The sequence below is a fragment of the Protopterus annectens genome, chromosome 5.part0 (assembly GCF_019279795.1).
Source record: "Protopterus annectens isolate FY-2018-M chromosome 5.part0, PAN1.0, whole genome shotgun sequence".
Taxonomy (NCBI): domain Eukaryota; kingdom Metazoa; phylum Chordata; order Ceratodontiformes; family Protopteridae; genus Protopterus; species Protopterus annectens.
Genome location: NC_056735.1, coordinates 1,795,395,794 through 1,795,423,552, shown reverse-complemented (window position 1 = coordinate 1,795,423,552; position 27,759 = coordinate 1,795,395,794). Strand labels below are relative to the sequence as shown.

The 27,759-nt window shown below is 43.2% G+C and overlaps 1 protein-coding gene across 1 annotated transcript in view; it reads left to right on the top strand.

Moving 5' to 3' along the window:
• The window catches only part of ZDHHC20 (zinc finger DHHC-type palmitoyltransferase 20), a 1,600,692-nt gene that overhangs the window by 459,676 nt on the left and 1,113,257 nt on the right, over positions 1–27,759 (top strand). Inside the window, exons 4-5 of the mRNA XM_044072039.1 lie at positions 19,668–19,788; positions 20,355–20,391. Coding sequence (XP_043927974.1) covers positions 19,668–19,788; positions 20,355–20,391 — 158 coding nt within the window. The remainder of the gene's footprint in view (positions 1–19,667; positions 19,789–20,354; positions 20,392–27,759) is intronic.

Genomic DNA, 27,759 nt, shown 5'->3' with positions numbered 1-27,759 from the left:
CTGTCTCCTGACTCTACCACCAGCTCCTGTTAAGCCAGACAGATACTACAGGGTTCCTGATTCACATAAATTTCTTTACAAAAACCCTGCTGCTGACCCAGAAACTATTTCTCAGGGTCCCAAGGGGGTCAAGGCTTCCACTGCAAAAAACCCTATTCTCTCTGATAGGGATTCAAGGGCCCTGGACAGATGGGGCAAAAAGATTTATACTTCTGCTACCTTGGCTGTAAGAGCTATAAATTGTCAGTTTCATATGCTTAAATATCAGCAATATCTTATGTCACTGCTTAAACAGAAAATGTTGACAAATTCAGAATGTGCAGAAAACAAAGAAATGCAGGATTTATTGCATGCAGCTGAACAAGTGGGAAAACTTACTTTGCAATGTGGTTTTGATTCTCTAGAGGCCTCTCCTGCAGGGCACAGGAGTTACAGGTTCTGTTATTAGGAGTCATGCTTGGTTAAAAACAGAATCTACCCGAACATGTTAAAGCAAAACTATTAGATGCTCCAGTACAACATGATACCTTGTTTGGTGTTAAAGCAGAGGAGGTTTTGAAGAATATGGAGGACAAGTTAAGTCTATGCAAACAGTGAAGGATTTCTTACAGGTGCAGCCTCCCAGATTAGCAGGAACTGGCCTACAAAGAATTGGTCCTTTCCAGTGTCAGACAGGCCACAAATTGGCAGATCATAGCCCCAAGGCTCATACAGGCCTAAACAATGGGGTGATTCTACCTCCAAAATTGGAGAGGAAAAATTACAGCCATACAGGAAACGGTCTCAATGACTTTCCCCTGTCAGCACCAAGCACTTATCTTCTGGCAGCTCCTTTGGGGGGAAAACTAGCACTTTTTCACAAAATTGGCACATGATCACCCAGGACAAATGGGTCTTAAATATCGTATCTCAAGGCTTACAGGTTCCACTTTCACACCCTGCCAAGGCCAAATGGTATGCCAGATCTGCCACGCAATCGGTGGGCAGAGGCACAAAAACAGGTTTCATCTCTCATGGACATGAGAGCCATTCAGCAAGTACCACAGCAAGAGCAGGGACAAGGATTTTACACGAGGCTATTCTTGGTACCCAGAAAGGACAAAGCCTGGAGATCAATACTGGACCTGTCTATCCTAAACGCATTCCTGGATATTCCAAAATTCAAAATGTTAACTCTGCAGCAGCTTCTGCCCATGCTGGGCAAGAAGGTTTGGCTTGTGGCTTTAGACCTAAGAGGCATACCTGCATGTCCCAATCAGATAATCATGTAGAAGGTACCTCAGATTTATAGCTGGCTCAATGCACTACCAAATGTCCTTCAAGGATGCATCTGCAGTCCTTACATATGGGTTGTCCTGCCTTGGGCAGCCCTTCGGTCGGCCGGATTCCAAAGTCTGGGTCCGGCGTCTGCTGATGTCGCCCTTTCCCCAACGTCAGAACGCCTGGGGTATAAAAGTCAGCCGACGCCATCTTCCTCAGTCTTTCTTGCCGCATGGTGCCCGAAGCAGAAGCAGTTCGCAAGTGCCGGTCGGCCAGCTCCTGTAAATTCAGCTACCGAAGACTTCAAAAAGCTAAGCACCCCGTTGGGGACTCTTTCTTGCCTCAGCCGATGTCGGATCAAACGCTTAAAGTTAATAATTGCTTGACTTGTGGGAAACAAATACCTCATAAGGATTTCCATTCCTACTGCCTCCCTTGCCTAGGCCCAGACTACGACGTCTCAGCCTGTACTGCCTGTGCCTCCTTTAATCGATGCACTGTTGGGCGTCGGTCGGAGTTTGCAGAGGAATTTTTTTGGGCTAGTTTCTCTTATAAAATGCCGTCTGAGACTCCGACTTCTCATTTAACCAAAAAACGGAAGGACAAGGACCGACACACGCGGATCGTGGTTTCGGCTGAAACCACGCCTAGGCCTACCGCGAGTGTCTCGGTCTCGGCTGAAACAGAGTCCTTGGTACTTCCGACCGTGGAAATGGTACAACCGACGGCCTCTGCCCCGGAGGCTTCTTCTGAGTCTGTTTTGGATTTACCCTCGGAAACCGGTGTTCAGGAAACTACCGACACCATCCCCTTAGACAAGACTACCCAAGCACGTGGAGCAGCCAGGCCCCCTGCATCCATGTCCATTAAAGCATTCACTAGGGCTAAAGCTGCTAAGCAACAGAAAACTCTGCCTCCCAAGACTATTTCTCAGGGATCCACTACAGGTTCACAGATACTAAATTTGACTGAGGATCTTATTTCCTTAATCAGGGGTTCCCAGCCTCACCCGGACAGGGGCTCTCAACACCCTCCAGACAAAAGTCCCAGGGCTGAGTCCGCTGATCCTCAGTCCTCTGATGGCTCTGCTCTATCAGATTACCAGGAGGAGGCCTTCACGGCCTACGAGGATTCTGATGCAGAGGAATCCATTCCCTCTGCCTCCCCTCCTGAAGAGCTGTCCTTTGGGGAGAACCTTCACTCCATGAGAGAAGCATTTCCAATGGCAGGGCCAGGAATTCTCCGATTCCAGGAAGTGATTAAGGACTTTTCTTCATTTACCTCAGCATAGACCTTTGGCTATTCCTCCTGTTTTAAGTGTCCTTGATGATGTGTATTCTGAGTCTAGCACTACTCCTGACACCCTTCCTCTGGCTCCTGTTAAACCCGATAGGTACTACAGGGTCCCGGACTCTCATAATTTCCTTTACAAGGCCCACTCTGCTGACCCAGAAACTATTTCCCAGGGTCCTAAAGGGGTTGCAGCTGCCACTACTAAAAATCCACTCCCCTCTGAAAGGGAGTCCAGGGCTTTAGAGAGATGGGGTAAAAAAGTGTATACTACTTCCACTCTGAGGGCTTTAAATTGTCAATTTCATATGATACAGTACCAAGAGTATTTGTTGGATGAATTGCAGAAAAAGCTGTCTTCTCCTGAACCCCTAGACCGTAAGTCACTTCAGGATCTGGTACATAATTCACAACAGGTTAGCAACCATTTCTTGCAGTGTGGTTATGATGCATTGGAAGCTTCATGTAGGTCAACAATGACAGGTGCAGTCATACGTAGACATGCTTGGCTGAAGGAACAATCTCTGCCAGATCATGTTAAGGCTAAGCTTCTGGATGCTCCACTAGAAAAGCAAAAGTTATTTGGCTCCACTGCTCGGGAGGTCTTAAAGAAATTTGTGGAAAAGGCTAAATCTGTACAAACAGTCAAAGATTTCCTCCAGGTACAACCACCAAGATTCAGCAGAAATTGGCCTTCTAAGAATTGGTCCTTTCCGGAAGAGAGATAAGAGAGATATCAAAGAGGCAAGAACAGGCGTGCCAGAGGTAGAGGGCAAGCTAGAGGCTCCTACAGAGGATGTCAATGGCAGCCTCCTAACCAGTGAGGTAGTGCAGGACCAACAACTGCTGCACAAGGACAGACTCAATGACTTCACCTTGATCCCGCCAACCAAGGCTCAATTAGAAGCACCTTTGGGCGGAAAATTGTCTTTATTCTCAAGAAATTGGCACAGTATTACAAGGGACAAATGGACACTGCAAATAATAGACAAAGGATACAGGTTCCATTTCCATACATTACCAAAAAGAAAAGGAATGCCAAACCTGCCACCAAATCAAAGGGCAGAGGCTTTAAAACAAATTGCCAACCTATTGCAAATGAAAGCTATAGAAAAGGTTCCTCTCGCAGAACAAGGCCAAGGATTTTATTCCAGACTATTCCTTGTCCCAAGAAAAGAAAAACAATGGAGGCCTATTCTCGATTTGTCCGCACTCAATACTTATCTCATTGTGCCAAAATTCAAAATGCTGACCCTACAGCAACTCCTTCCCATGCTGGGCAAGGGGTCTTGGCTGGTAACTCTAGACCTCAAGGAGGCATACCTGCATGTCCCTATCAGACAAAGTTGCAGAAGACAGCTCAGATTTCTTGCAGGTTCAGAGCATTATCAATTATCAGCATTGCCCTTTGGCTTATCTACTGCGCCCAGAGTATTCACGAAATGTCTGGCATCAGTAATTGCACACTGCAGACTTCAGGGGATTCAAATATACCCGTATCTGGACGACTGCCTTATACAAGCGGACAGCCATCAAACTTTGGAAAAACATTTGAATTATGCCATCCGCCTTCTGCAGGCCTTGGGATACACAGTCAGCATTCACAAGTCAAGACTTGTGCCATCCCAAAGAATAACTTTTCTGGGTGCGGAACTAGATACAACCACCCAAATGGCTTTTCTCACAGAAGAAAAACAAAGACAACTACCGGATTACTTCAGAAATCTGACAAAACAAACTCAGATGGCTGCAAGGAAAATCCTGCAGGCCCTGGGTTACATGGCATCATGCATTCTTCTGATTCCACAAGCAAGGCTGCATATGAGAAAACTACAATGGTACCCAAGGAGTTTATGGTCTCAGCACAATCACAGCCTAGAAACTTTGATACCACTCATTCCATGCCTTTAAAAGGAATTCCTGTGGTGGGCCCAAGCAAGCCAGTCAAACAGGGGTCTGCCTTTCAGCAAACCAGTAACCAGCCAAACCATTACCTCGGACGCTTCAGACCATGGATGGGGAGCACACATGGAGGACAGATGCATCCATGGACTATGGTCTCAGAAAGAATTGCACATGCACATAAACCAAAAGGAAATGCTGGCAGTGATGCATGCAATCGAGGCCTTCAAGCACTTTCTACATCAAGGCCACCTGCTAATAAGGACAGACAATACCACAGTTATGTGGTACATAAACAGGCAAGGAGGTACCCATTCCTATCCTCTTTGCAGACTAGCAATGAATCTTTGGGAACTTTCCCTAACACTCAATATAGAGCTGCAATCCCAGTTTGTGCCAGGAAAAGACAATATACTGGCGGACAGCCTAAGCAGAAATACCATGAATCCACACGAATGGATGCTACACCCAGACATCTTCCTTCAGATAACACAATTTTGGGGAAGGCCGGACATAGATCTTTTTGCCTCCCACCACAATCAGCTGAAGAAATTCTGTTCAAGGACATACCACCCACAAGCATGGAAAGTGGACGCCCTCTCTTTCAGCTGGAATACTCTAACAGTGTATGCATTTCCACCTCTTCCACTAATGACCAGGGTCTTACTGAAAATCAGGACAGAGCAGCCCAAAGTGATTCTAATAGCCCCGGACCGGCCGAGGCAGCACTGGTACCCACTGTTACGATGCCTGTCGCACACAAAACCGTGGCCTCTACCACAATGGTCACTCCTTTTGACACAGCACAATTACAAAACTCTGCACTCCTGCCTGAAAACCCTGCAGCTGACAGCCTGGAGAATACCTTGACTCCTCACCAGGAAAAGCTATCCAAGAGAGTGAAGGATACCATCATGGAAGCTCGCAGACCTTCCACGCGAAAGGCATATTCAGCAAAATGGAAACTATTCCACACTTGGAGCACCGCAAAGGGCCTAGATGCCACAGTGATGAGCATGGCACATATATCCTGGAATACTTGGCAGAAATGCTCCACAATGGCCTTTCTTACTCTTCCATAAAAATTCATGCTTCAGCAATTTCAGCAGAATACAATACTGATCCACCTGTCTTCTCTCATCCTCTCCTAAGGCAGTTTCTAAGAGGAATTAAAAACATCAATCCTCCAAGAAAACCACTAGTGCCTACATGGGACCTTAACTTCATGTTGGAAAAGTTGACTCTACCTCCCTTTGAACCAGCAGCATCTTCAGAGTTACAGTTCCTGTCTTGGAAGACTGCCTTCCTTCTAGCCATAACCTCAGCAAGAAGAGTATCTGAATTGCAGGCACTCATGGCAGTACAACCATTTCTTATTTTTCATCAGGACAGAGTCTCCTTGAGAACCAATCCTTCATTCATGCCAAAGGTGGTATCCAGGGTCTCATTGAACCAAGCTATTCACCTGCCTACCTTCTTTCCAGATCCGCAAAAGAAGGGAGAAAAACTTCTGCATACCCTGGACATTCACAGACAGTTACGCTACTACTTGGACAGAACTAAGACTTTCAGAAAAACTGACCAGCTGTTGGTAGCATATGCTGCAGGCATCCAAGGCAAAGCAATTTCCAAACAGACAATTTCAAAATGGATAGGAAATTGCATTCGATTCTGCTACTCTTATCATGGAAAAACTGTACCAGCTAACATCAAGCCTCATTCCACCAGAGCCACAGCCACCTCCACAGCCTTTTTAAGAGGGGTGGCTACCAAGGACATTTTAGAAGCTGCTACATGGAGCTCCGTGCATACATTTACCAAGCATTACAATTTGCCCTTATATTCCAGATCCAGAGCAGGCTTTGCTACAGCAGTCCTGCAGGGCATTTTAGCTACACCATCATTTTCTTAGATCCTACTACCCCCCAGCTTGGCTATGATATTCTACCCATATGTAAGGACTGCAGATGCATCCTTGAAGAACATAGTACAGTTTTGTACCTACCATAAATGTAGATGTCCGATAGGTATGCATCTGCAGTCAGGTTTTCCCTCCCTCCTTCCCCTTTGTGGTATTTCTTGGGTACTCTTATCCCTCTTATAGCTAGCTGGGGTTATCTATTATGGTGTATTTGTTTTTTATTACTGTGCATGTTTGGAATATTTTGCATTTCTCCAAATTTAGCCTTCCTTAGAGGGCACCTGGCATCTGGGGCAAGAAAAACTGAGGAAGATGGCGTCTGCTGATGCTTTTATACCCCAGGCTGACTCTTTTATACCCCAGGTGCTCTGACGTCGGGGAAAGGGCGACATCAGCTGACGCCGGACCCAGACTTTGGAATCCGGCCAACCGAAGGGATGCCTGAGGCAGGACAAACCATATGTAAGGACTGCAGATGCATACCTGTCGGACATCTACATTTATGGTAGGTACAAAACTGTACTTTCTCTGCCCTGCCTTTTGGCTTATCTACTGCACCCAGGGTCTTCACAAAATGCCGGACACCAGTAATTGCATTTTGCAGACAAAGAGGAATACAGATATATCCTTACTTGGATGACTGCCATATTCAAGCAGAGAACAAGGACATTCTACTACAGCATCTGGCATTTGTAAAAAGATTACTAACAGGTCTAGGGTACACAGTAAACGAAAAGAAATTAAAACTCGTACCCTCTCAAGAGATAATATTCCTGGGTGCAAGCTTAAATACAACTGCCCAGATGGCTTATCTCACGCCAGACAAACAGACAACTGACTACTTATTTCAAAATGTTGGCAACAAAGACCCAGTTATCTGCAAGAAAAATTCTGCAGGCTTTGGGCTTCATGGCATCCTGCATACTGCTAATTCCATATGCAAGACTGCATATGAGGAAACTTCAATGGTATCTAAAAAGTGTTTGTGACTCAACATTGTCACAGCCTGGAAACAATAACTACCCTCATTCCCTGCCTGCAACAGGAGTTTTGAAGGTGGGCAAAAGCCTGTCACCTCAACATGGGACAGCCATTCACCTTACCCACAGCCAGGCAGATACTGACAACAGATGCGTCAGATTATGCCTGGGGGGCCCATATGGCAGGAAGATGTATTCAGGGCACATGGTCCGCAAGTCAAATTCATCTACATATCAATCAAAAAGAGATGCTAGCTGTTCAGAATGCCCTGACAGCCTTCAAGGATCTGCTTCGTTCAGGACAACTACTGATAAAGATGGACAGTACTATAGTCAAGGTGGTACATAAACAAGCAGGGGGGGCACGCATTCCTACCCCCTCTGCAGACTAGCCATGAACTTGTGGGACAAAGCACTGACTTACCAAGTACATCTGCAAGCACAATTCCTGCCAGGAAGGATAAATACTCTGGCAGACTAACTAAGCAGAAACCTAATGGATCCCCACGAGTGGAAATTGGATCCACAAGTCTTCAGCATGATAGCAAGAAACTGGGGATGCCTGGACATAGACCTATTTGCCTCTCCTCACAACTGCCAACTACAGAGATTCTGCACAAGGACTTATCACAAGCAAGCATGGAAAGTGGATGCTGTATCTTTCAGCTGGAAAAAACTCACAGTATATGCCTTTCCTCCTCTGCCTCTCCTCCCCAATGTACTCCTCAAGGTCAGACGAGAAGCCAAAAATGATACTGATTGCCCCAGACTGGCCCCACCAGCACTGGTACCCAATCTTAAAGAGCTTGTCTCAATGCCCAGCTTGGACATTACCTCAAATTCCACACTTATTGACCCAACAAGACTGATACTGCACAGCCAACTCAGGACCTTAAACCTGGCAGCTTGGCGGATAATGTAGCCATTCAAGACACACCTCTCTCAAGCAGTGATGGATGTTATTTTGGAGGCCAGGAGGCCTAGCACCAGCAAATTTTATGCAGAAAAATGGAAGAGATTCCGTGCTTGGAACTAGGCACAAGGTATTGACACGACTGTTACAAATATTCCTCAGATTTTGCAGTACTTAACTGAGATGCTGGAAAAAGGCCTTTCCTTTTCATCAATTAAAATTCATGCCGCTGCCATTTCAGCTCATTACAATACAGAACCACCTATTTTTTCTCATCCATTACTAAGGCAGTACTTCAGAGGGGCCAAAAACATAAGACCTCCAAGGAGAGCACCAATACCTGCATGGGACCTCAACTATGTCTTGGAAAAACTCACACTGCCTCCGTTTGAGCCAGCCTCTGCAGCCGATATAAAATTCTTATCCTGGAAAACAGCCCTGCCTCCTAGCAATAACCTCCTCTAGACGAGTCTCAGAGTTACAGGCACTCATGGCTGTGGAACTTTTTTATCATTTTCCATCCTGACAGGGTTTCTCCAAGGACAAACCCTACATTTATGCCTAAGGTAGTGTCCAGTGTGGCCCTTAACCAAACAATTCATTTGCCTACCTTCTACCCAAACCCACAGAATAAGGGTGAGAAACTTCTGCATTCTTTGGACATTCACAGGCAGCTATGCTTCTACTTGGACAGAACCAAAGCTTTCAGAAAGACTGAACTACTACTAGTGGCATATGCTGCAGGATCACAAGGAAAGCCTGTTTCGAAACAGACTATTTCAAAGTGGATAGGCCACTGCATTCTTTTCTGCTATTCACAGCATGGCAAATCAGTGGCTAAGGGCATTAGGCCACATTCAACCAGAGCAGCAGCCACTTCAGCAGCCTTCCACAGAGGAGTACCAACCAAAGACATCTTAGAGGCTGCAACTTGGAGTTCAGTGCATACTTTTACAAAGCACTATCACTTACCTCTCTACTCAAAATCCAGGGCAGGCTTTGCCACTGCAGTTCTGCAGGGCCTGATCGCCTCTCCTAATCCTATTTAGCACCAGCCTCCCAACCTTAGCTTTACGATTCAACCCAATTGTAATGACTGCAACAGTGAAACACGATGAACATAGTACAGTTGTGTACCTACCATAAATGTAGATGTTCGAGTGTATTCACTGTTGCAGTCCAGGTTACCCTCCCACCATCCCCCTTTTCCTTGCCTGGACTTATCTGTACTTCTCTATTCTATACAACCTATGTGGTGTATTTGCTTGTAGATGAAGGAAAAGTTGTTTTTTGTGCATGCATGCTTATTGGCATAATTCAGCCTCCCATTTTAGGGGCACCTGACATCTGGGGTAAGAAAAACTGAAAAAAATGGCATCGGCTGCATCTTTTATACCCCTGGCGCAATGATGTCAGGGAGGAGGCGACAGCAAATGACGCCGGACCTAGACTTTGGAACTCAGGCCGACTGCGGGTAGCCTGCCAGCAGGATAACCCAATTGTAATGACTGCAACAGTGAATACACTCTAACATCTACATTTATGGTAGGTACACAACTGTACTTAATCTAAGCCAAGTTTATCAGAAGAGCTAAAGAAATTGGAGAAGAGACAATTTTCCTAGTGGTAAACCAACATTTTCATCTAATAAAGGATGGTTTCAAGCTTCCTATATTTGTCTGTCTGTTACAAGACTGGCAATAATGATGCAGTTTGTGATTTGAGCATGTTTTAGAGAGAATCCATACAGACAAGTCCCACTTTAGTGGCCCTTTTGATATAGGTTCATTAAGTGCATTGGTAGATGTTTGACAAGAACACCAAAAATCTGTTTCCAGTTGTCACAGCCATGCCAGAGTAGAGTACTTCATTCCATTTTGTAAAGAAAATATAAGCTTGTAGAAAAATTTTCTGCTGGATGATTCTTTTACAGAATCAATCAATTTGAGATGCGTATGAGGCCCATATTTTATTGTATTCTGTACATGAAGTTGTCAGACCTTTGTTCCATTCTGATAAAATTTAATTTTGATAGTGCTTGCTTGGAGTTCTGTTTTAGATCAGTTGAACATGAATAAGAATTGATGCACAATATTCCTAAATCTGTTTGTTGTAACTTGTAAAGTAAACCAGCTAGATACATTAGTTAAATTGTCCAATTTGTCCGGGAGCAGAGATGCAAAGTCTTGAGTAAGAAACTTACTGGATTCTTCCTTTCCCAGTTTCAAGTTGGGTGGTAACCAACTTGAATAGGATCTGTCTGTATCACCTTAACAGGGTTTGAAGACCCTACAGTTTTATTTCTTCTGCTATCTTAGTGTCATATTATGCAGTATCTTAAAATCAAATGCAGCTATCCATGTGGATAGATGCAAATGTTATGCCGAATTGATTACCTGTGAAAGACGTGATTCTGACTCATTATTTTAATTAACATTCTTAATTAGAACTTGTGTAAAAGTAGAGGCGCACAAAATTGTTCCATTGATTTTTTTTTTTTGGGAGTGTCACTTCATAAAAATTTGATCTGTAACCTTTTGTTATGTAGCCCTCTCGCCGTAATTCTTGCTGGATGAGTTGGGAGCTGAACCTTGGCTCCGACTCTGCCGATAGTAAAGTTCGACAGCTTTTACTGGCTCGTGGCTATCCCCTATCCCATGGTGCACCACTGCAATTCCCCATATCTCGTTTGCCACGAAAGCTTCGAGGTTGTCTTTACTGGCTCGTTGGCCAAGTAGAATTTTTGCCTGTATTTCTTACTACTTAGTCTATTCTGTCCTTCCTTGCATCTATTTTCAAGAAGGAGCTGCAGCTGCTACCATTAAAGTTCAGTTAGCTGCCATCTCAAATTATCATTTTGGGAACATTGGAAATTCTATTATGTCCCACTCTTTAAGTAAAACCTTTTTGAAAGGAGCCATCCTTCTGAGACAGCCTCCGGAACCCTGGGACTTAAACTTAATTCTGACCTCCTTGATTTCTCTACCTTTCGAACAGTCTTCTTCTGACCTGAAATTGTCTTTGAAGTTCTTAGTAGCTATAACATCTGCTAGGAGGGTTTCAGAATTACAAGCTCTGACCATTTGACCTCCATATATTATTTTTCACAATGACAGAGTTTCCCTAAGAACTAATCCTTCTTTCCTCCCCAAGGTATGCTCAGAACATAATCTAAACACAACTATTGAATTGCCAGTATAATTCCCCAATTATGGTAATAAATCAGAATACAGACTTGAATCGATTAGATGTCCATAGAATTCTCTGTTTTTACCTGCACAGGACTAAAGAATCCAGGAAATCAGATTGTCTTTTTTTTCAGAGAAAAACAAAGGCTTGCCCGTTTCCAAAGTAACTCTGTCTAAATGGCTTTCAGACTGCATTTCATTTGCTTACAAAAGTGTTGGAAAACAATTGCCTGCTAAGGTATGAGGCCATTCAACTAGAGCAGTATCAGCCTCATATGCCTTCAAATCCAAACTTCCAATTAATACCATTTGTGCAGACCTCATACCTTTGTCACTCATTATAAATTAGATTTGGCCTCCCACGACAGGTCATCCTTTGGGTCCACTATGCTGAAGAGTCTCTTTGCTTGAGCCACCCGGGAAAAAAAGTGCTGGGGATTGCTGCCCCATCCATCAAGAATTACGGTGAGATACGACTACGTAACATCAAGAAGTTATGTACTTACCATAACATTCCATGTTTGTAGTCCATCTCGCCTACATTCTTGTGTCCCACCCTCCTTCCCCTTCCTGTATCCTGGAGAGAGAACTGGTGGACTATACTTTATACTGCCTGACTTTGTGATAGTTGTTTATCCATATGCCATGAATATTAAAACAAAATCCCTTTGTATGTTTATAGTTATTGTTAGATAATCACTGTTATGTATTTAGTTACTGTCTTGCAAACAAGATCTGGGGAATTGCTGTGGTGCACCATGGGATAGGGGACAGACTCGAGCCAGTAAAAGCTTTAGAGCATTAGTATCGGCTGAGTTGGAAACTAGGTTTGGCTCCGAACCCATCCAGAAAAAATCTAGGCGAGATGGACTACAAACATGGAACGTTATGGTAAGTACATAACTTCTTGTTTTATTTATTTTTTTGACAACAGTCAGATGGTGGGAGGCTGCAAGAACCCGTGTGGAAAAATTAAGATTAAAAAAGATTTATCTTGCCTGCAAAAGAAAGGTTTATTTACTTATATAGTGTTTTTTTTTTTTTTTTAAATTTCTTCACGGATTTTAAGTGTTCTGTTATATGAAAGAAAATATTTAAACAAGTCTTTCTAAGGAATCTTTGTTTTTTGCCATCATTACTGGATAACCTATTTATGAGAAGAATAAAAGTAAAAGTTTTGATCTGTTGAAATTATTGATAAAGCCACCGTAGTCTGTCTGTTGGAAGAAAGCTAACAGATGGGATTTAGAAGGGAGTGCATTTGTTAAGCAATAAAATATCTGCGTACACACAAAAAAAATGTATATGGTAATTTTTAAAATTTAATAGATGTTAACTGATTTTGTTTAGTAGCTAAAAGTTATGAATTTAAAGAGTTGTAGAGGGAGGACTACCTTGACGTACTCCTGAATAATAATTTCTGAATCTATTGAATTTGTGTACAAGTAATATGTTACTTGGAAGAATAAAGATTTTATCAAGATATATAAATTTGATGGAAGAATTATAAAATGGGTAATTTTAAATAGGTGTCTTCTTACAGTTAAGCACTGTACAAGTATCTAAATAGCAGAATGCCATTCTGGACTTAAGACTTTTGATTTTTTTTTTTGTTTTGTTTAAAAATCGTTTAATTGTTTGCAGAGTATGAATTGAGTAGGCTTTTTCCCGGGATAAACCCAAATAGATTTATTGTTAAAATGGCAGAAATGTTTCAGTAAATTTTGATTTTTCTAAAATTTTATAGCCTGCGTTAAGTAGAGTGATGGTTCAATAATATGACAGATTCATACAGTCAGTTTTAGGCTTTCTACTCATATTTAGTTGGCAAGGGAGAGTCGCAGGAGTCAGGAACATGATTGGAGTTAGAAAGGTAAATTATTAAATAATACTTTTGGCAAAATATCGTTTACAAAATATTTATAAAATTCTGAAATAATGAGTCAGGCCCTGAAACCTTTTTTTTATCAGGAAGAGATTGAACTTTCTCTTTTATTAATTCAGTTGTAATATCATAACAGAATGTACGCTGCTGAAGAGTATTTACAAATACATCCATTTTGTCAGTGTCTACTGGAAGTGCAGAAAATACTTATGTAAATTAAATGACTGAATAATATCCTCTGATTTGAGTTCAGCATCAGATGTCTTAAGTTATTGGTGGATGTCATTTTTTTTTTTTTTTGAAGCAAGAGCAGTGCATCTGTTATAAAATATTTTTCTTTAAGTTTACTGGAAAAGTTTTTATTACCTAGTTATTTATCAAAGTTGTCCATTACAAAAAAAAAAAAAAAATCTCTGATCTTTTTGCCGTATACTTAGAATACGTTATGGCAACCAGTTTAAGCTTGTTCTAACTGCTCAGATATTTTTTTTATTTATTTTTTTATTTCCCTGCATGTTAGTTTAAAGAGAACAATGCCCATATACATGATGTCCTTCATGGATGCATCTGCAGTCATAACAAATGGGTTGTCCTGTCGTCAGGCAGCCCTTCGGTCGGCCGGATTCCAAAGTTTGGGTCCGGCTTCGGCTGATGTCGCACTTCACCCGACGTCATCTCTGCTGGTCTTCGGGTATAAAGGCATCAGCCGACGCCATTTTCCTCAGTCTTTCTTGCCGCATGGCGCCCGAAGCAGAAGCTGTTCGCAAGTGCCGGTCGGTCAGATCCAGAGATTACCACTACCGAATACCACTTCGAAGACTTCTAAAAAGCTAAGTACCCCGTTGGGGACTCTTTCTTGCCTCAGCCGATGTCAGAAAAAGTCAATAACTGTTTAACTTGTGGGAAACAAATACCTCATAAAGATTTCCACTCTTATTGTCTGCCTTGCTTAGGCCCAGACCATGACGTAGCAGCCTGTTCAGCCTGTGCTTCCTTCAACCGACGAACGCTTAGGCGTCGGTCGGAGTTTGCTGAACAGTTTTTCGGCTCAGATTTTGCGTACATTATGCCGTCGGATCCTCCGACTACCAAAATTGTTAAACGCAAAGAAAAAGACCGACACTCGCAGTCCGCGGTTTCGGCCGAAACCACGGTTAAGCATGCCGCGAGTGTCTCGGTTTCGGACGAAACCGAGAAAACTGGTCAATCTTCAGCCGAATCCATGACTACTACTGAGGCTCCTGCTACCTTACTTGAATCAGAAACTTTGCCTACAACTGTGGTTCCTAGTGATTTATCAGACACCATCCCTTTGGATGTCTCTACCCCAGCACGTGGTGCTGCTAGGCCTCCTGCAGCCATGTCTATTAAGGCCTTTGCCAGGGCTAAAGCAGCCAAATCTGCTAAATCAGTGCCTGTTAAGCCCCCCTCACACAGGCCCACTTTTAGTTCACAAATGCTTACTCTGGCAGAAGATTTAATATCCTTAATTAGGGGATCCCAATCTCACCCAGACAGGGCCTCTCAGCCCCCAGAAAAGAGACCTAGAGCAGAGCCCCCCGAGCCAGTGTCCTCTGATGATTCTGCGGATGACTCAGACATTACAGACCAGCCAGAGGCTCCCTTTTCTACTTATGATGGATTCCGATGCTGAAGAATCCATTCCAGCTGCCTCTCCACCAGAGGAATTTTCCTTTGGGGAAACCTTACATGCCATGAGAGAACAATTCCAATGGCAGGGACAAGATTTCTCAGATTCAAGGAAAAGGCTTAGGACTTTTCTGCACTTACCACAACATAGGCCCTTAGCTATACCTCCTGTACTGCCTGTTGTGGATGATGCATTTAATGATGTCTGCACTGCTCCTGATTCTTTACCTCCAGCCCCTGCCAAACCAGATAGATTTTACAGGGTGCCAGACACTCATCACCACCTATACAAGGCCCCACTTGCAGACCCCGAAACTATATCCCAGGGGCCTAAGGCAGTAGCCTCGACCACAGCAAAAAACCCTATTCCTTCTGAAAGGGAATCCAGGTCCTTAGAGAGATGGGGGAAAAAGTTTACACCTCTGCTACTCTCTCAGCTAGAGCTTTAAACTGTCAGTTTCATATGATCCAATACCAAGAGTTTATGCTTGATCAGTTAACTAAAAAGCTGTCCTCTGATGAAACTTTAGATAAGAAATATGTATTAGAAATGGTGAATAACATCCAACAGGTTAGTAACCATTCCTTAAAATGTGGCTATGATGCTCTGGAGGCTTCATTTAGATCAGCCATGACTGGCACAGTGATAAGAAGGCATGCATGGTTGAAAGAACAGGTCTTACCGGATCATGTTAAAGCAAAGCTATTAGATGCTCCTATGGATAAGGCCAGTCTATTTGGTACACCTGCCCAGCAGGTAATGAAGAAAATGGAAGAAAAGGCAAAATCTGTACAAACAGTTAAAGATTTCTTACAGGTTCAGCCCCCAAGGTTTAGCAGGAACTGGCCTGCCAAAAATTGGTCCGTTCCGGACTCCACAAGATCCCAAAGGGGCAGGAATAGATGCTCTAGAGGCAGAAATCAATCCAGAGGAGGTGCCTACAGAGGACGACAGTGGCAAGGCAATAACCGAGGCACAGACACAACCACTGCCACTGCAACAGGACAATCACAGTGACTTGGCTCTGACTCCGCCTACCAGGGAGCAAATAGCAGCACCATTAGGCGGAAAGTTAGCCTTATTTTCGAAAAATTGGCACTATCACAAAAGACAAGTGGATTTTGCAAACCATAGACCAAGGCTACCGGTTCCACTTCCACACCTTACCAGTAAAAAGAGGAATGCCAAACCTGCCTCCAAATCAAAAAATAGAAGCTCTGCAGCAGATAGCGGAATTAACAAAGATGAGAGCTGTGGAAAGAGTACCAATAACAGAACAGGGCAAAGGATTCTACTCCAGACTCTTCCTAGTGCCAAGAAAAGAGAAAAGTTGGGGACCTATTCTCGACCTGTCCATCTTAAACACATACATCATTGTCCCAAAATTCAAAATGCTGACCCTACAGCAACTTCTTCCCATGCTGGGCAAGGAGTGTTGGCTGGTAACTCTAGATCTCAAGGAGGCATACCTGCACGTCCCCATTCGACCAAATTGCAGAAGAAACCTCAGATTTCTTGCAGGATCAGAGCATTATCAATTCTCAGCATTGCCCTTTGGCTTATCTACTGCCCAGAGTATTCACAAAATGCCTGGCATCAGTAATCGCTCACTGCAGAGTACAGGGAATCCAAATTTATCCATACCTGGACGACTGCCTGTTACAAGCGGACAACAAAAGCAAGCTGACAACAGATTTACAAAGGGTCATTTACTTGCTACAAGCCCTGGGATACACAGTCAATTTACAAAAGTCAAGGCTGATACCATCCCAAACAAGAACATTCTTGGGCGCCGAATTGGACACAGTAAAACAAATGGCATTCCTAACTGCAGATAAACAAATAGAGCTCCCTCTTTACTTCTTGGCATTAACAAAGCAGAACAAACTAACAGCAAGAAAAGTTCTGCAGGCCTTGGGCTTCATGGCATCATGCATAATCTTGGTCCCACATGCCAGACTGCATATGAGAAAGCTACAGTGGTACCTAAAGAATTTATGGTCTCAGCACAGGCACAGCTTAGAAACAGAAATACCACTAATCCCATGCCTAAAACAGGAGTTCCTATGGTGGGCTCAAGCATGCCAGTCAAACCCAGGCTTACCCTTCCACAACTTTCGAGCAAGCCAAACCATCACAACGGACGCCTCAGACCTAGGATGGGGGGTGCACATGCTGGACAAATGCATACAAGGATTGTGGACTCAAGACCAGCTGCACCTGCACATAAACCAAAAAGAAATGCTGGCAGTAAAACTGGCAATCCAAAAATTCAGACCATTCCTCAAAGAAGGCCATTTGATGATAAGGACAGACAACACCACAGTCATGTGGTACATCAACAAACAGGGAGGCACTCATTCATACCCCCTATGCAGAATGACTTTGGACCTTTGGAATCTGGCTCTCAGATACAAAATCCAGTTACAGGCAATATTTGTGCCGGGAAAAGAGAACACCCTAGCAGACATGTTAAGCAGAACCACCTCGGATGCTCACGAATGGATGCTACACCGGGACATCTTCAAGGCCATCACAAAGAAATGGGGAATGCCACAAATAGATCTATTCGCTTCCCCACTCAATCACCAGCTCAAAAAATTCTGCACAAGGACATTCCACCCACTTGCATGGAAGGTGGACTCTCTATCCTTCAGCTGGAAAGGCCTGACAGCATATGCATTTCCACCTCTTCCCTTGATGCACAAGGTACTACTGAAAATCAAAGAGGAACGTCCAAGGATAATCCTGATAGCTCCGAACTGGCCAAGACAACACTGGTACCCATTGCTGAGGAGCATGTCTCGGGAGAAAATGTGGTCAATACCCTGATGCCTTTGATGTTAACTCAGAACAACTACAACATCATGCATCCAAACCTAAAAACCTTGCAACTGACTGCCTGGAACATCACATAGCAGCAACTAACCCAGACCTTTCCCAAAGGGTTAAAGACATTATCCTTGAAGTCCGCAGACCTTCAACAAGAAGGAACTATGCAGGAAAATGGAAAAGGTTTGTCATTTGGAGTACTGAAAGAGGAAAAGATGTGTCGAACATAGATATTGCTAACATTCTGGAGTACTTGGCAGAGCTTCTACATACAGGCCTGTCCTATTCCTCCATCAAGATACATGCATCAGCTATTTCAGCAGAATACAGCTTTGATCCACCTGTCTTTTCACATCCTCTACTCAGGCAGTTCCTCAGAGGGATCAAGAATGTAAAACCTCCTAGGAAATCACCATTACCAGCATGGGACTTGAACTTTGTGCTAGAAAAGTTGATACTCCCTCCGTTTGAACCAGCAGCAACAGCAGATCTACAACACCTGTCATGGAAAACTGCTTTCCTACTGGCAATTACCTCAGCAAGGAGGGTTTCGGAACTACAGGCCTTAATGGCAGTGCAACCCTTCCTAATCTTCCATCAAGATAGGGTGTCCATGAGAACTAATCCTACATTTATGCCTAAGGTGGTATCCAGAGTGTCTTTAAACCAGGCAATCCACCTACCTACCTTCTTTCCCAATCCACAAAACAGGGGGGAAAGAATGCTGCATACCTTGGATGTACATAGACAGTTACGCTACTACCTGGACAGAACCAAAAGTAACAGAAAAACTGACCAGCTTTTTGTAGCCTATGCAACAGGAAGGGAAGGAAAAGCAATTTCCAAACAGACAATCTCCAAATGGATAGGAAATTGCATAAGATTCTGTTACTCCTACCATGGAAAACCAATTCCACAGAACATAAGACCTCATTCTACAAGGGCTACAGCCACTACCACAGCTTTCTTACGAGGAGTGGCAACCAAGGACATTATTGAGGCGGCTACTTGGACCTCCGTGCATACATTTGCCAAGCATTATAATTTACCTCTATACTCTAGATCCCGAGCAGGGTTTGCCACTGCTGTACTGCAAGGGATCCTAACTACACCATAATTTTTCTTCCTCCTCCCTAGTTTGGCTATGGTATTCTACCCATTTGTTATGACTGCAGATGCATCCATGAAGGACATAGTACAGTTTTGTACCTACCATAAATGTAGATGTCCGAACTGGATAGCATCTGCAGTCAGGATTACCCTCCCTCCTTCCCCTCTGTGGTACTCCTAGGGCATTTACCCTCCTAATAGCTAGCTGGGGAGTCTCTTATGGTGTATTTGTTTGTATATATGTACATACATGCTTATTTTTTGTTTGCCTTCTACTTTTTTGGAAACATTGGCATTTATCCAAAATTTAGCCTTCCAAGAGGGCAACTGGCATCTGGGGCAAGAACCACTGAGGAAAATGGCGTCGGCTGATGCCTTTATACCCGAAGACCAGCAGAGATGACGTCGGGTGAAGTGCGACATCAGCCGAAGCCGGACCCAGACTTTGGAATCCGGCCGACCGAAGGGCTGCCTGACGACAGGACAACCCATTTGTTATGACTGCAGATGCTATCCAGTTCGGACATCTACATTTATGGTAGGTACAAAACTGTACTTTTGCATAGTTAGAGGTCTTTGCTCTGTTTTTATCCAAGAACAGATGCACATATAGAAGATAGCCCTTTTTTAGGAATAAAGTTGCATTAAATTGGTGAATGATCTGAAAGACTTTATATTAATCATATTTTCAGCAAATGTATCACAGAACATTTAACATATGCTTATCATTTGCAGTTCTTTCTTCCCAAATCAGACAAGGAGCAGTATGAGAGAGAAGAAAGACCTGAAGCTCAGCAAGTGATTCTTAAACGAGTTGCAAGGGAGTTACCCCTGTACACACGAACAGCAACTGGAGGTAATGCACTAAACATTACATTTTCTTCATGTAATTACAGTTTTCTATAGAAGGTTACATTATAGATTTTTTAATTCAGTTTTGCCTCCAAATTCCCTCATTCAACCCCTACAGTTGTCATAAAGACACCAGAAGAGAGAGGCTGCATTATCTAATGTAGGAGGGGTATGAAAAAGCTTTTAATACTGTGGAAAACCATTTTGTCAGCTGAGTTTCTTCTGTACATTAGATTTCCATCTGAAGTGCACATCTGTCATGACTGTGCCTATGCCCATGAATCCATGTTAGTGAGCTAGCAGTACTGGTCCTTCCCCAGATGGAAGTCCTGTAGTTGGACATTACTTAATCCCATGCTTACCATGGCTGCGCATTCCCATCCTCCCGGATTGTTTTTTCCAGTGCTCCATTCTACTAGTTGAACATCTGTCATTTGGGTCATAGTTAAGGCCATAGCTTCTGTGACCATTTCTTTGAAGTGCTTCATATTGGTAACACTGCTGTTTGATTTATTCTTTATTTGATGTTTATTTTATTAAGTTCTACATCTTGAATCCTTTTATTGAAAGCACTGATTCAGGAAGAGTTGTGCTATGCCAAGATGCAGTAAGTTTGAAGTTGGTAGTAAGTAATGCAGGTAGACACCCTTTCCATGAAGGCGAGTGCTCCCCACATAATTTAACATTAGTAGTTTATTAAAGTACCATTTTGATGTGTATGTCACTTCTGACAGACTAATAATACCATAGTCTTGTGTATATTGTAACACGTACCAGAATGGAAAGTACAGTACCTGATGTCTTCTTTAGTGGAGTTGAAATAGCAATAGAAGCATTCTGTGGTTTGCTGTTAGAATTTATTTTATTTATGTAACATTTGTTTACCGAGAAAGTCCGACTTGGAACAACGCCAATATTCAGTGGAGAGACCCAGGGAGAAATACTCCAGATGCATATTTGTTGAAACGCGAGAGGAAACCAGAGCACCCGGAGAAAACCCACACGAATGCAGGGAGGACATGCAGACTCCACGCAGAAGGCACTCCAACTGAGAATCGAATTGGAGAACCTCTTGTTGTGAGGCGACAACTCTACTGCTGCACCACTGCACCATCAGAAAGTATCCAAGTGGTTTTAAGGTGTAGACCTGCTGTTTTCAGAAACTGCTTTTTTTTCCCCTCAGTCATTCCTCTTTCTCCGATAAGTGATTCTGACCCATTGTTCTGCCGATAAGGGATTCTGACCCATTGTTCTACCTGAAGTCTTAAAGCTGCTCCATGTAAATGTGGGGGGGATAAAAATGTTACTTAACTCATTCCCTCCAGTACAGCTGTTTTGAGTGTGTACTTGTAACTTCCAGTGGGTGTGACTTGAGCCTTTAAAAAATGAAGATACCACCTTACAGTTCTAACAGGTACTCCTTGACAAAGGTCAGATAACAATACAGTTGTGTTTGCCATCATGTATGCTTCAAGATGAAATCTTCTGATACCTTGTATGTATCATGGTTTTGGAATTATTAATGCAAATATGAACAAGCAATGTCTGGTGCCTAGAGGTGTCCATAGGAGGTAACTGCAGATGCACCTGGAGGTATCACTCGGATGTACAAATTAAGTATTCTGGAGGTAGACTGTATAACTTGCCACTGGATATCCCTATCAAGTGGGATGAGAGCTGACTTGTAGGGATTGTCATGCAGCCAGCTGTGGAGGTAGTTTATGTACTCACCTGCACTCTTGCGAACAGTAAGGGCTTCTGACTTCACTAACACTGGCCCCTGCATGGCTGAAGTGAACACTTGTTTCTCTTTGTGCTTCTTCACACATGCTAACAAGGGCTGCTGTCACTGACTTGATCGTACCAAATTCACATTCCTCAGGTTTTTATCTTTTGGTGTTGCAGGCCTTTTCTCGTTTGTGGTGAAATGGCAAACCATGATTCGTCCTCTTTCTCTCTCCAGGCCCTGATTCGCCCTTTTTCTCTCCAGGATGGGTGTACTGGCATTGACTGCTCAAGCCCATCCTCTGCCACCCAGCTTCTTCAGCACTCCCAAGCTACTTGTCAGACTTGTATTGTGTTCTATGTATGTCATGGAGCCAGGTCGCACAGGTTTTTCTTTTGGAATTTTTTTTTTGTGTGTGTTATGTACAATAGGAGGGAGCCTTGTGACTTGTGGTTAGTCATCTGATTCTTATTGCTTGATTTGTCAAGTGGAGATTGGGGTTAGTATAATGGTTAAGGTGCTTATCTCTCAGTCACAAAGTTCAGGGTTTGATTTTTACCTTTGAAGGGGAAATTGACTAGGATTAAAATGGCCTACAAGGGCAGCTAGCTTAGTACTTGCATATGAAGGTGTGTGTGTGTAAAGCTAATGCTGTCGGGTGTTTTGCAGCTCAGAATCTAAAATTTGTCTAGTCTACTTACACTGGATTTAAAAAGTTTACATGCCCCTGCTAAAATTCCAGGTTTTTGTGATATAAAAAATGAGACCGCAGTAAATCATTTCAAAACTTTTCCCATCTTTAATGTGACCTATAACCTGTACAATTCAATTGATAAACAAACCGCTCTCTTAGGGGAAAAATATAAAAAATAAAAAACGTATAATAAGATGGTTGCATAACTGCGCACACCCTTAAACTAATGCTTTGTTGAAGCACCTTTTGATTTAATTACAGCATTCATTCTGCTTGGGTACTCACCTGCCATCCGAGACTGTGATTAACCCCAAATACAGTTCAGCTGTCCTAGTAGGATTTTCCTGACATTTACTCAGTTGCCTGCTACAGCAAAAGCCATGGTTCGCAGAGAGCTTAAAAGTATCAAAGGGATCTCTGTTGAAAGGTATTAGGATAAGGATACAAAAAATTTCCACAGCATAAGATATACCATGGAACACAGTGAAGACAGTCATCAAAAATTGGAGAAAATGTGGGACAACAGTGACGTTGCAAAGAACTGGATGTCCGTCCAAAATTTTTGAAAAGACAAGAGGAAAACTGGTCAGGAAGGCTGCCAAGAGACCTACAGCAACACGGAAGGAGCTGCAGGCATTTCTGGCAAGTACTGGTTGTTGTCACATGTTGTACACAATCTCCTGTATTCTACATTTGTCTGAACTATGGGGTAGGGTTGCAAGGCAGAAGCCTTTTCTTGCACAAAAAAATATCCAGGCCCGGCTAAAATTTGCAAAACTTTACCTCAAGTCTCCCAAAAGCATGTGTGAAAATGTGTTATGGTCTGATGAGACCAAGGTTGAACATCCTGGCCACAATTCCAAAAGGTATGTTTGGCACAAAAACAACACTTCACATCAAAAGAACTCCATCCCCATGGTGAAGCATGGTGTTGGCAGTATCGTCCTTTGGGATTGCTTTTCTTCAGTTGGAACTGGGGCTTTAGTCAAGGTGGAGGGAATTATGAACAGTTCCAAATACCAGTCACTTTTGCCCAAAACCTTCAGGCGTCTGCTAGAAAGATGAAGAATTTCACCTTTCAACATGACAATGACCCAAAGCATAAATCCAAATCAACAAAAGAATGGCTTCTCCAGAAGAAAATTAAAGATGTTCTTTGTGTTTCACTGTTGTAGTCATCACCTGTGGGTTATTCCTGCTGTGGTAGCACTAGGCCGGCCCGAATACCAGAGTCAATGTTTTTATACACTGGCTGCTGTCACCTGTAGTCTGACGTCAGGTCTTCAGTACTATAAAGCAAGGCAGCCGACATCATTACATCAGTCTTTCTTGCCGTGGAGCCCGTAGCAGAAGCAGTTCGCACGAGTGCCGGTTGGTCAGTACCAGAAGTCGAATTTCAGCAGATAACATCTAAAGCGAAGTACCATATTAGGTATCCTTTTTTCTTGCTCTAACCAATGTCCAAAAAAGTTAACAATCGTTTCACCTGTGGAAAGAAGACCCCACACCGAAACTTTCATTCTTACTGTATCAATTGTTTAGGCCCAGACCACGATGTCCCTCGTTGCCAGATGTTCTTCGCGTTTCACTGTTGCAGTCATTACATTTGGGTAATCTGCTGGCAGGTTGCCCTCAGTCGGCCTGAATTCCAAAGTCTTGGGTCCTACATCGGTTGCTGTCTCCTCTTCTATGATGTCAGGTTGTCAGGGGTATAAAACAGGCAGCCAATGCCATTTTCTTTAGTCTTTCTTGCCGCGAGGTGCCCGAAGCAGAAGCAGTTCACAAGTGCTGGTCAGCCGACTACTGAAATTTTCGAATTCGAGTTTCAGAACCAAAGTCTTCACTAAAGCTAAGTACCCCGTTGAGGAAACTTTTTCTTGCTCCATACCAATGTCAGTAAAAGTTAATAATTGCATTACTTGTGGGAAGCAAATACCTCATAAGGATTTCCATTTGTACTGTATTCCTTGCCTAGGCCTTGATCATACTATGTACTAATCTTTGTTTTTATTAATGTTTTTGTTTTTATTAATGTAATGTTTTGTTATACATTTTCTTAATGTTGTTTCTATTTTACTTGTGATATTAAATATTGTGTAAGCTTAGAGCTTTTCTCCTCGGGCCTCCACTGAAAATGGACATGTATCCAGTTGGACTAGCCCGGTTCACAAATGTAAAATAAATAAAATAAATAAATACGTGCCTAGCTGTCAGTTTTGTGCTAGATTTAACCAACGCACTAAGTGTCTGTATAGCTTTGCTTTATAATATTCTGGAAACAGATTCAACTATCCTGAAATGTCTGATAGCAATCAGACTACTGGAGTTCACAAAAAACGAAAAGAAAAGGACAGAGACAGACAGTTGAGGTCCAAAACCGACGACTAAGCTTCTAAGCCAGTCGCCGGTACTCAGTGAGGCGCTTTCGCAGCCCCTGATACCCGCTGCTTTTGAGTCGCAGGCCTCTACTGAGATCCATGTGGAGTCCGGCACGCCACGAGATTCTCAAAGTATTGTACCCGCGGATGTCTCTCCCTCGGATGGGTCTGGAGCCGCTGAGCAGGCACCAGCTTCTGAGGGAGTCTTCAGGCCTCAGTATTCTGTATATAAAACAGACGCCAGCTTCAAAATCAAAGACAAAAGCAACTTCTAAAGCTAAAAAACCGATGCGTGAGCCATGTGCTCAGGCCTCTATGCCCCAAAAGCAGATGATCAAAATGGCTGAAGACCTAATTCTTTGATCAGGGGTTCCTAACCCCTCTCCTGATAAGAGGCCTTAGGCAAGACACTGATGATGATTCTTCAGATCAGGTTTCTATTTCTTCTGATTCCTCTTCTGATCAGGAATTTTCTGTACCACCCTATGGGGATTCTGATGCAGAGGAATCTATCCCATCTGCATCTCCTCCTGAAGATTATTCTTTTGGAGAAACCTTGCACACTTTGAGGGAGCATCTTCACTGGGAGAGTCAAGATTTCTCAGAATCAAAAAAGAGGCTTAGGGATTTCCTTCTCAGCATAGGCCGTTAGCCCATACCTCCTGTTTTAGACATTGTGGATGATGTGTTTTCGGAGTCAAGCTTGACTCCAGACTCCTTACCTCAGTCTCATAGCAAGCCAGACAGATATTACAGGATTCCTGACTCACACATTTTTATTTGAAAACCCTGCTGCTGACCCTGAAATTATTTCACAGGGTCCAAAAGGTGTAAAGGCCTTAACAGCAAAAAATCCTACCCCCTCTGATAGAGATTCCAGGGCACTGGATAGATGGGGAAAGAAGGTTTATACATCTGCAACCTTGGCAATTAGGCCCTTAAACTGCCAGTTTCATATGCTTAAGTATCAACAGCATGTTATGGGATTACCGAAACAGAAAATGTTGATTTCCAAATGTGTAGAAAATAAATAATTGCAGGAATTATTGCATGCAGCAGGACAAGTTGGAAAGCATACTTTGCAATGTGGTTTTGTTTCCTTAGCGGCCTCCTGTAGGACCGCAGTTACTGGATCTGCGATTAGAAGGTATGCCTGGCTAAAAGAGCAAAATGTGCCTGATCATGTTAAAGCTAAATTGCTGGATGCACCTTTACGGCATGATACTCTGTTTGGTATTAAGGCAGAAGAGGTTTTAAAGAAAGTGGAAGACGAAGCTAAGTCTATGCAAACTGTAAAAGACTTCTTACAAGTGCAGCCACCTAGATTTAGTAGACGCTGGTCTACAAAAAATTGGTCCTTTCCTGTATCTGACAGTGCTCCACGAGGCAAATCCAGGCGCTCTAAAGGTACTAGAAACCAGTCACAGGATTCTTACAGGTCAAAGCAATGGGGTGCCTCTACCTCCAAATCTGGAGGAAATAAAATGCAACCCTACAGTAAACAGTCTCAATGACTTCCCTCTGCCATCAAGCACTTTTCTTTTGGCAGCCCCCTTAGGGGGAAAATTGGCAATTTATGCTCAAAATTGGCAGTTAATAACCCAGGACAAGTGGGTATTAAACATAGTATCCCAGGGATACAGATTCCACTTCCACACACTGCCAATTCCAAATGATTGGCCAGATCTGCCAAAAAAATAAATGGGCAGAGGCACAAACAAGTTACGTCCCTCATGGGTATGGGGGATATTCAGCCAGTGCCAGAACAGGAAAAAGGACAAGGGATTTACTCAAGACTGTTCTTGATACCCAGAAAAGCAAGGCCTGGCACCCAATACTGGATTTATCAATTTTGAACACATTCCTGGACATTCCAAAATGCTAACTTTACAGCAGCATCTGCCCATGCTGGGCAAGAACTCTTGGCTAGTGACTTCAGAGGCATACCTGCATATCCCAATAAGGGAATCGTGCAGAAGATACCTCTGTTTCAAGTATGGCTTTATGCATTACCAATTCTCTGCACTACCCTTTGGCTTATCTACTGCACCCAGGGTCTTTACAAAGTGCCTGGCACCAGTAATTGCATTTTGCAGACAAAGAAGTATACAAATCTATCCTTACTTGGGTGACTGCCTCATTCAAGCAGAGAACAAGGACATCCTTCTTCAGCATCTGGCATTTGTGAAAAGGCTTCTGACATGGCTAGGGTACACAATAAACGAAAAGAAATCACAACTGGTGCCCTTTCAAAAGATAACATTCCTGGGTGCCTGAATACAACTGCCCAGATGGCTTTCCTCACGCCAGACAAAGGCAACTGACTATTTACTTCAAACAGATGGCAACAAAAACTCAGTCATCTGCAAGACAAATTCTGCAGGCTTTGGGGTTCATGGCATCCTGCATTCTACTGATTCCATATGCAAGACTGCATATGAGGAAACTACAGTGGTACCTAAAAAGTTTAGAGTCAACATTGTCACAGTCTGGAAATAGTGATTCCTCTCATTCCCTGCCTACAGCAGGAGTTTCTTTGGTGGGTAGGGGCATGTCACCAAAATATGGGACGGTCTTTCACTCTACCCCTGCCAGCCAAAACCTAACTACAGACTCATGAGAATATGCATAGGGGGCCCACCTGGCAGGAAGATGCATTCAGGGCATATGGACCCCAAAACAAATACATCTGCATATCAACCAAAAAGAGATGTTAGCTGTTCAAAATGTCCTGACAGCCTTCAAGGACTTGCTTCATCCAGGACACAACTACTGATAAAGACTGACAACACCACGGTTATGTGGTACATAAGCAGGGGGGCACACACTTCTGTCCCTCTTTGCAGACTAGCCATGGCATTGTGGGACACAGCTTTGACTTACCAAGTACATCTTCAAGCTCAATTCCTGCCAGGAAAGCAAAATAATCTGGCAGACGACTTAAGCAGAAACCTTATGGACCCTCACAAATGGAAACTGGATCCACAAGTCTTCAACATAACAAAGAAATGGGGGAGCCCGGACATAGACCTATTTGCCTCCCCTCGGAATTATCAACTGGACAAATTCTGCACAAGGACTTATCACAGACAAGCATGGAAAGAGGATGCCCTGTCCTTCAGTTGGAAAAACCTATCAGTTTACTCCTTTCCTCCTCTGCCTCTTCTTCCCAAGGTC